Here is a 10661-nt window from a genome sequence, read left to right on the forward strand (position 1 = left end):
AAGTCTCTTTGTAAGTCATTAAGAACTTGCCTTATGTATCTGGGTGCATATATATTAGGATCGTTAGCTCTTCTTGTTGCATTGATCCTTTTGCCATTATGTAATGTCCCTCTTTGTCTCTTATGATCTTTGTTGCTTTAAAGTCTAATTTATCTGAGATGAGAATTGCAACTCCTGCTTTTTTTTGCTCTCCATTTGCTTGGTAAATCTTCCTCCATCCCTTTATTTTGAGCCTTTGTGTATCCTTGCATGTGAGATGGGTTTCCTGGATACAGCACACCAATGGGTTTTGTCTTTTTATCCAATTTGCCAGTCTGTGTCTTTTGATTGGGGCATTTAGTCCATTTACATTTAGGGTTAGTATTGTTATGTGTGAATTTGATACTGCCATTTTGGTGCTAGCTGGCTGTTTTGCCCTTTAGTTGAGCTGATACTTGTTGTTTCTTTATATGTGTAGAGCCTCTTTCAGGAGCTCTTGTAGAGCTGGCCTAGTGGTGATGAAATCTCTGAGTACTTGCATGTTCCCAAAGGATTTTATTTTTCCTTCACTTATGAAGCTTAGTTTGGCTGGATAGGAGATTCTGGGTTGAAAGTTCTTTTCTTTAAGGATGTTGAATATTGGCCCCCACTCTCTTCTGGCTTGTAGGGTTTCTGCTGAGAGATCTGCTGTGAGTCTGATGGGCTTCCCTTTGTGGGTAACCCGACCTTTCTCTCTGGCTGCCCTTAGTATTTTCTCCTTCATTTCAACCCTGGTGAATCTGACGATTAGGTGCCTTGGGGTTGCTCTTCTTGACGAATATCTTTGTGGTGTTCTCTGTATTTCCTGGACTTGAATGTTTGCCTGCCTTGCTAGGTTGGGGAAGTTTTCCTGGATAATATCCTGAAGAGTATTTTCCAGCTTGGATTCATTCTCTTCGTCGCATTCGGGTACGCCTATCAAACGTAGATTAGGTCTTTTCACATAATCCCACATTTCTTGGAGATTTTGTTCATTCCCTTTTACCCTTTTTTCTCCAGTCTTCCCTTCCCATTTTATTTCATTGAGTTGATCTTCGACCTCTGATATCCTTTCTTCTGCTTGGTCAATTCGGCTGTTGATACTTGTGCATGCTTCACGAAGTTCTCGTGTTGCGTTTTTCAGCTCCATCAATTCACTTATATTCCTTTCTATTTTGTCCATTCTAGTTAGCATTTCATCAAATCTTTTTTCAAAGTTCTTAGTTTCTTTGCATTTGGTTAGAACATGTTCTTTAAGTTCACAGAAGTTTCTTACTACCCACCTTCTGAAGTCTGATTCTGTCATTTCATCACACTCGTTCTCCCTCCAACCTTGTTCCCTTGCTGGTGAGTAGTTGTGATCCCTTGTAGGAGGAGAGGTGTTCTGGTTTCGGGTGTTTTCATCCTTTTTGCACTGGTTTCTTCCCAACTTTAAGGATTTATCCACCTGTCGACTTTGTAGTTGCTGGCTTTCAGATTGGGTCTCAAATCTTTCAGATTGACGGTCTGTTTGTTGATAGTGAGGTTATTTCTGTTTCTTGGTTTTCCTTCTTACAGTCTGGCCCCTCTGCTGTAGGTCTGCTGAGGTTCACTCCAGGCCCTGCTTGCCTGGGGTTCACCTGCAGCAGCTGCTGCACAGTAAGTGTTGTTACCAGTTTTCTTCTTCTGCTATCTTTGTCCCAGAAGGATGCCCGCCTAGTGTCAATCTGATGTCTTCTTTTGAGGTGTCTCTTTGGATATATAGGGGTGAGGGAGCTGCTTGAGGAGACGGTCTCTTCTTTATAGGAGCTCAAATGGTGAGCTGTGAGTTCTGTTGTTCGTTCAGAGCTGCTGGGCAGGTACGTTTAGGTCTGCTGCAGCAGAACTCATAAACTGCTTTTTGTTCCCAGGTGCTCTGTTCCAGGGATTTAGGGCTTTATTTATGAGTTTCCGTTATGCTGCTGCCTTCTTTTTTTTTCTCCTTCAGACCTGCCCTGCCCAGCAAGGAGGAAGCCTAGTCACCGTCGGCCTGTAGAGGCTTTGCTGAGCTGCTGTGGGCTCCACCCAGCCGCCCAGTGAACTTCCCTGCAGTCCTATTTATATGGGTGTATAGAACTGCTTTGGTGATAGTGGCCCGCCTCTGTTGAGGCGGAGTCTCTCTGCTGTGGTGGGTTGCCTTGGCAATGGCATGCTGCCTCTGCAATGGCGGGTTGCCTTGGCAACGGTGGGCTGCCTCAGCAATGGCGGGTTGCCTTGGCAACGGAGGGCTGCCTCAGCATTGGCCGACTACCTCTGTCGTGGCGGGCTGCCTCGGTAATGGCGGACGCCCCTCCCCCACAGAGCTGGACCGTCCCGGGTTCAGCTGTGCTTGCTGTGAAACTCTCAATCCAGAGTTTCTGGTTGCTGTTCTTTTGTGGGGGTGGGACCAGCCGAGCTTGATCGCCTGGCTCCCTGCCTCAGAGCCTTTTTTAAGTTTGTGTTCCAGTCGCCTGTTGAAGAGGCGCCGGGGTCTGTTTGTTTTCCCGTGCAGCCACTCACTGCGCTGGCTTAAACAGCAGCACTGAGGTTTGTGGTGCTTTTTTTTTTTTTTTTTTTGCCCTGGAATCTACTGTCCTGGTTCCCTGCTCAGTCCCCGTTTTAAACAGACGAACAGGCAACTTCCCGTGGCTCCAGTTGCCAGCCAAAAGGGCACCCGAACCGGGGTATTTTGTATGGAGAACTGCTGCTCAGGGCGCCGACAAAGCAGCCGCGTAGGGCAAAAAAGCAGCGCTGGCCGGCATGGCCGCGCTGGCCAAAACAGCCGCACTGGTGACCTGTAGAGCTTCTCCGCCTGGGAATTTCCTAGTCTGTGGGCAATAAAAATGCGGCATCCACTCACCCTCTGTGCTTACACTGGGAGCTGCAATCCTGAGCTGTTCCTAATCAGCCATCTTGGATCCTTCCTTCTGGGTTTTTTTTAATAATGATAAATAAACAAGCTATTTAGCTAAAATAGGGAGTGTTGTTGTCTTGCCTCTTCTCTGTCATTCAGATGTTAGTTTTTAAATATAGAACTCATCTTCTCATCTTTTTTGTGCATTCCCCACCACCCTATACATGTGACACATATTTCTTACTAAGACTCTTGGCAAAATTGTTAGGCACTTTTCCAATTTTTAAAAAATTTTATGTGGTTGTGAATTTTAACTGCTTTGTTAATTTGGAATGATACTGTCAAAAATGTAATGAAAATTGAAATATATGAGATTGTAGAAGTATTCATTAAAATATGAGATTATGTTTATATAACGGTTCTCATATTGGGACAAAACTTGGGACAGGACTGGCCTTTCTGGCCAAAGTTGAACCATCAAGATCTTTATAAAAATTAGTTCCCATGTAGTTTCCTCCAAACTCCCTTTCCTCACAGTTCCACTGCTGTCCTTTCTCACTGTTCTCCTTCCAGTCTTTCTGGTCTTAAGTCACAAACCAAAGTGTTTTTGCATGGACCTTTCTCTTAGTCCCCCCCAAACTTTGTGTTTGGCTAAGCACACTCTTTATACTCTGTATCTCAACGAAATTGAATTAAGTAATACCTGTAGAGCATTTGGCATGTTGCCTAGTAAATAAAACACATTCAGTAAGTAAGAATACTCACAGGCTGTCTTAATACTACTATTTAATTAAATTATTTCTTATTAACCATAATTAGAAGGTGCATTTATTTTGCACATCAAAAATACAGAACCTGAGAATCTGAGATGTTAATTAACTTGACCAAAGTCACACAGCAGAAACTGGAGTTTTACTCTAATGCAAGGGCTTTCATCAACCTTCCAACTAGTAAGAATAATTTATATTGAAGTATGACTGTTGATAGACTGAATCCTCCCGGGATGTTTACCTTTTATGAATAGCAACTTGTGAATGTGGCACATATTTAAGGATTATTTTATCAGGGAGAGAGTCTTTTATTTCCTGTGTGTATTCAGCACCAGAAGCTTGTTGAGCCAGTTACAACTATTCTAATTAATGAAGATATAGGCCCTAAGAGAGAAAACCTGCCCTTTTCCCTTTGAAGGTTTGCTGAAAATGAACTTGCAATAGGCAGATTAATAAGGAAACAAAGTACACAAAATTTACTTAATGTGCACAGTGCAAAGTCATGGGAGAGTGATTACTCAACAACCCAGTGAGGTCCAGATACTTATAGATCCTTCTTCATAGGTGATGGGGGAGATAGGGAATGTAGGAGGTAGTAAAATATTTATTAGGGAGAATGAATAGAGACATGAGACAGAAATTAACTTGTTAGTGATTGTCTTGGAATTTGAATGAGCTGGAGAAATAGATATTATCTTGTGGGAAAAGTCCTTCTAGGTGGGTTACATTCCAAAGTCTTCTTTTGTAGGATAGATAGTGAGATCTCCATGGAGGGTAGGGAAAATAATTGTGTTCTCTTTTACAGGGATAGTCTTAAGGTGGATAGGGCATATCAGAGAAAAGCCTCATCCAATATCTGCTGACTTACAGAAGCCTTTAATTTAAAGTAATCAGTATACCAGAGTGCCATATTTTAAGGGTAAAGTTTCCTAGGCTCCTTCCCAGAAGCCATAAGAAATAAACAAGTTAAAAATCTGTAAAGCCAGCACACAGATTTGATTTTCTGTACTGAAATAAATGTAGTATGTTTTCTCCCTAATCTTCCACAATTACTTTTCTCAATTATAAACCAATTTTTTAATTTTCCATGTTAAAAAATCTTCAAATTTAACAATGATCTTTAAAATCTTATTATTTTCTTCAGTGTTCTAGAATTCTGACTAGTTTAATAAAACTATAGCACAGCTAAAATTAGCAGTCACTTTCCTATTTTTCCCCCTCAAAATGGTGATAGTTTCTTTCACTTTGAAGAAACCTCATGATTTAGTTTAGAAACTAGTGCATTTAGCAGTCTTGAAAGGAGATTGTTTAATCAATTTTGAAATCATGTATTGAAAATTGAGGCTCATAAGTAGTAATGCATTTCAAGGGAAAATAATTTACATTTCCAACTTGGATCCATGCCATTCCTGTTACTGGCAACCTTTCCACAGGAAATCTTGTATTTCTAGGCCACTTTCCTGTGATTTATTTCCTCTCCAAAAATTTTTAAATCATACCTCACAAAAGTTAAAGGAAAAAGAAATAATCAAAAATGTTATTAAAAAATGTATATGCTATTCAAAATACATTTAAAATTAGTGAGATGTTATAACTAAATTAACTGACAATTTGAGTAGAGGTGATTTTCTAAGATTTCATTTTATACTTTTTATTTATTACATTAATATTTCTTAATTAAGGTTGTTTGTTATTTACAATTAAGAATGTGAATATACATGGGGATTGAACATTTCTATTTTTTTACTGTGACATGTTTTTGTTGTTACGTTGTTTTAAGAGACAGAGTCTTACTCTGTTCCCCAGACTGGAGTCCAGTGGCATGATCCTGCTTAACTGCAACCTTGAGGTCCTGGGCTCAAGTTATCTTCCCACCTCATCCTCCTGAGTAACTAGAACTACAGGTGCATGCCACTATGCCAGGCTAATTAATTTTTTTTTTTTTTTAGAGACAGGGTCTTGCTATGTTGCCTAGGCTAGTTCTGAACTTGTGACCTTAAATAATCCTCCTGCCTGGCTCTCAAAGTGCTGGAATTACAGGCATGAGCCACCATTCCTGGCCTCTGACATATGATAACGTACAGTTCTGCCTGTCATCTATATGTTCCAAATATGTACATAAGTGTCATATATTATAGATATGTGTGTATAAATATAAAATACATAGGAAGTATGAGTTTAGCTTCACAAAGAATGTTGTAGAGGAGGAAAAATAACTTTCTCTATATGTTTCATAGTTCTTAGTTGGGATGGACCCCCATAACAAAAGACAAGTTAACAAGAGAAAAACAAACAGAAGTTTAATAACATATATACCTCATGTATACATGAGTGATACCTAAAGAAAAGTGACTAAATCTGAGAGAGATAGCTTTGAACTTAGGCGTAAATGCCATGGTTCTACTGAAACAGAAAAAAAGGGTCTAGGGAAGGCCCAGTTACAAGGAGGTGACCAGGAAACCACCATCAAATAAAGGAAAGATTTGTTGTGCAGGTAAGACCCTCTGTGATCATCTTCCTTCTCTTCCTAGTACAGAGAGCGGGACACTCTTACAAGTGGAGACTTCCTTCATAGATGTAAATTTTCTTTATTAAAGGGAAACTTCTACTCTGGTTTCAGAGTTTCTCCTGTGTCTGTGTGCAGCTTCTCAAAATAACCAGATCAAAATAATCCTTATGCCAAGGAGGAATATTTTGGGGTGGTATATTCTGGTCTCCGACAGTTATATTTTGGAAAGGCATATTTTGGTCTCCTGCAACATATACAAAATGTTTTAAAAATAGAGGACAGTTAAACCAGAATTTTTTTTGCCCCACTGGACAGAAAAATCGCCAAATGTTTGATATTTATTTTGACAGCAGAACAGTTTTCATTCATTTTTGGACCTAATATAGTTCTTTTGCATATATGTTGAGAATTGGTCCTCTTTGCTAAATTTACTAATAATCAATAAAATTATACTACATGTGGAGAAATTGCAAAGTATGTTTACTTGTTTCGACAGCACTGGAGAGCATGGAAGGATATTATTATAGAGACAGTGTTTCTGTGGAAGAATTTCAAGCTCAGATAAATGCAGCCTCACTGGAGAAGGTCAAGCAGTACAACCAGAAGCTCAGGTATTTCATTCCAATTAAAAAAAATAAATGTCTATATTTTGATAGAAAATATATTAATAGGATTTTTTATGTTATTCATTTTATTAGATTATTAATGACATTTCTTTTGATATAAAGTTCTTGTATTTAGGATTTAATGTTTTAAATATTTTCATCTGCTATGCTTTTTCCAAATAAAAATAATTAAGTGAAAGTGTTTTGAAAATTTTTAGGCAAGTTTTAAAATTTTTGAAAAGATAAAGAGAAGGAGTTAAATATATAGAAGACCATTTCCAAGAAAGAAAATCACTGACATATGTTATAGTGGTATCCCTATGCGATTGAGTGGATTAAGAGTAAAATATATTTCTCTGTGTACCATTAAACAGCTGGTGCCCCCATACAGGGAGAAGAATATGTGTTCAGCATGGAATATATGATTTATCATGTACTTGGTATTGGAATAATATTTACTTTTAATGCATCCCTTAATGCTTGCATTTTACTGTCTTTTTCCTCCAAAAAATAGTATTACTGGTACAATGATAAATGACAGGAAAAATTAACCACAGGAAGTGAAGGGAAAATGTATTATAATTCAAAAGTTTTATTTGTCAACAAATTATTAGTCTATATATATCTTCTTATGAATTATCCTGTTGACAGATCACTTTTAAAAAATTAACAAATTAAGGGTTTTATTTTTAATTGTAAAAGATAATTTTGTTCTAGCTTTAGCCTTAATAAATAAAAAATACTATTTTGACATTTTAAATTTTTTATCCTGTCAACTTAAAGGAAGAACCTGAGGCAAAGTTAATGTAAGTAGAGAGTTTATTTGGGCCAAGCTTGAGAATTGCAACCTAGGAGCATAGACGCAAATTGCCCTGAATGTTCACTCCAATTAACAGCAATTACAAATAGATTTTTTAAGTGAAAAATGGGAGACAAGGAGTGAGCTGATACAAAGTTGTTTGTCAGGCATTCTTATTGATTTACAGAAAGAACATTGACAAATAACATTGGCTATCCATTGCTAAGCTCTAGGGTGTGGGTTATAGTGTTCAGTGTGACATCATTAGGATACGTTATAACTACTTACGGTGGTAGCAGGCAGTTACAAAAGATAAATAAATAGCTCAAAAGGAGTAGAGGGATGTGATTGCTGTCTTATTATAATGTCTCTCCAGGCCAGTTAATTAAAATAACTTGCATTCATCAGATAAAAGTTATTTTGTTTTCTCATTTCCCCCTTTTGATCAAAAATCATTCTTCTTGATAGCATTGATGATTAAAATTTTAGTATCAAGGTGTCCATCATTAGGAAGGTTCATTCCCAAGTAGTTCTGTCAATGTTATTGATTTATGGTTGCTGTTGCTTGTTGAATCCTACCTAGATTCAGAATATCATCAATTTAGTTTCCTCAGAAGAAGGAAAACAACAATAGATAGTGGAAATATAATCTATGTAAGGATTATAACTAAAAATAAAATTTAAATGCCAAAACAACAACAAAAATAAACCTATTCCATTAGGGAGTCAACTAAAAACATCATGACGAAAATTAAATCTAGGTTCTTCTTTAGATACTTGTAGCCAGGAAGTAATTCAATATTTAATCCAAATTATAGGCAAATAATAAAGCTCAAAAACAATGGACAAGACTAGAATCTAGTAACAGGCATACTATAGTTTTTTTTTTTTTTTTTTTCTGAAACACTTTTTCTTTATCCAGTTCTCCATTTTTACCAAAGATAAATCTTAGTTGAACCAATTTACTTGCAAAATGAGTTTTAGTGTTATGTTACTTTGCCTGCTTATTTGCGGGAAGTGCAAAAGAACAGTGAATGGCCTAATTTCTTTTAAGTTAGCTTTACTGGGACTTCCATAAGAACCTCAGATTCAACTTTTAAAAGCCCCCAAGGCCAACCAATCCAAGGATTTGCCATCAGACCGTCTGCAGTACTTGTATAAAATGAGTCACCTGCTCTTCTTGAGATCCCAAAATAACTTGAGGTTCCTGGGCCTGTCAGAAAGTGACATTCTTTAGTTACCATGAGGACAGAAACTTTATAAAGGAACTATGCAGAGAAGGTACCAGACCAGTCTTTCCAAGGGTTTTTTTATTGGCTCTATAAAGTCTACATCAATTCCTCAAAGCAGTCTGATTGTATCTGAAATGAAGCCATTTCAGTCAAAGTTTTGGTAAAAGAACCAGTATATCTAATTATGTGTCTTAAAGAAAGAATACAGATTTTTGTTGAATTTGTACAAACAACTATATTGCTAGAAATTAAGAGTACTTAATTTGAATAATAGAATACCAACTTCTGTCTTTGCATCAGTATATTATTAATGGTAAAATTGTTTTAATAAAACCTTATAAACAAGTTCATCCAATCTTAATCAGCTTTGACCAAACAAGATAAGATTTTCAGAAACCTTTCATCACCTTTTAAAATTTTCTATTAGTTAAAACCTTGTTATTCAAACAGCGGGCCTCAGATCCTGACCCTGCATCAGTATGCTTTTAATATTAATATTAAGTTTTTACAAAAACTCAATAATCCCCTTTTAATTTTAGCCAACCTGATCACACACAAAATTTCTTTCACAAGATCCATCTTCTACAAACCTTCTACAACTTACTTAAAACATCAATTGTATCCTACATTTTACCATAGAACAAAAATTTCCTTTCCTTTCCCCATTATCAGGACCATATAAAGTTCTCTTTCATGTAAAAGAAAAATTACTCTGTCTTTTCAACTTTCTTTACATTTTACTTTCATTATATGTTCTGCATATAGACATTTTTCTCTAATATCTGGTAGTTTTAGTTATACATACTGAGTAAAGTTTGTATTAGTTTGTTCTCATGCTGCTAATAAAGACATACCAAAGACTGGGTAATTATAAAGGATGGAGGTTTAATTGACTCACAGGTCCACATGGCTGAGGAAGCCTCATAATCATGGCGGAAAGCAAGAAGGAGCAAGTCACATATTTCATGGCAGCAGGCAAGAGAGAGAGCATGTGCAGGGGAACCCCCATTTATAAAACCATCAGATCTCTTGAGACTTATTCATTGCCCTGAGAACAGCGTGAGTAAGACCTGCTCCCATAATTAAGTTACCTCCCACCAGATCCCTCCCATGATGCATGGGAATTATGGGAGCTACAGTTGGAGATTTGGGTGGGGACACAGCCAAACCATGTCATTCTGCCCCTGGCCCCTTCCAACTCTCATCTCCTCACATTTCAAAACTAATCATGCCTTCCCAACTGTCCCTTAAAGTCTTAACTAATTTCGGCATTAACTCAAAAGTCCACAGTTTAAAGTCTCATTTAATACCAAGCAAGTCCTTTCCACCTATAAGCCTGTAAAATCAAAAGCAGTTTAGTTACTTCCCAGATACAATGGGGGTACAGGCATTGGGTAAATACACCCATTCCAAATGGGATAAATTGTCCAAAACAAAAAGGCTACAGGCCCCATGCAAGTCTGAAATCCAACAAGGCAGTCATTAAACATTAGAGTCCCAAAATGGTCTCCTTTTACTTCATGTCTCACATGCAAGGCATGCTGATGCAAGAGATAGGTTCCCATGGCCTTGAGCAGCTCTGCCTCTGTGGGTTTGCAGGGTATAGCCCCACTCCTGGTACTAATTTGCTATACTAGTTTGTTCTCATGCTGCTAATAAAGACATACCTAGGACTGGGTAATTATAAAGGAATGAGGTTTAATTGACTCACAGTTCCACATGGCTGGGGAGGCCTCACAATCATGGTAGAAATCAAGGAGGAGCAAATCACATCTTCCATGGCAGCAGACAGGAGAGAGCATGTGCAGGGGAACTCCCATTTAGAAAACCATCAGATCTCTTGAGACTTATTCAGTATCATGAGGACAGCATGGGAAAGACTCACCCTCATAAATCAA

At 37.7% G+C, this 10661-nt stretch overlaps 1 protein-coding gene across 1 annotated transcript in view; it reads left to right on the plus strand.

Annotated features, from left to right (window-relative positions):
• PREX2 (phosphatidylinositol-3,4,5-trisphosphate dependent Rac exchange factor 2) overlaps positions 1 to 10661 on the plus strand; it is a 286647-nt gene that overhangs the window by 206078 nt on the left and 69908 nt on the right. Inside the window, exon 35 of the mRNA XM_032296288.1 lies at positions 6624 to 6738. Within this exon, the coding sequence (XP_032152179.1) occupies positions 6624 to 6738 (115 nt within the window). The remainder of the gene's footprint in view (positions 1 to 6623; positions 6739 to 10661) is intronic.

Source organism: Sapajus apella, unplaced genomic scaffold, assembly GCF_009761245.1.
Source record: "Sapajus apella isolate SASKATOON/1434 unplaced genomic scaffold, GSC_monkey_1.0 scaffold35, whole genome shotgun sequence".
In the NCBI taxonomy this organism is placed as follows: Eukaryota; Metazoa; Chordata; class Mammalia; order Primates; family Cebidae; genus Sapajus; species Sapajus apella.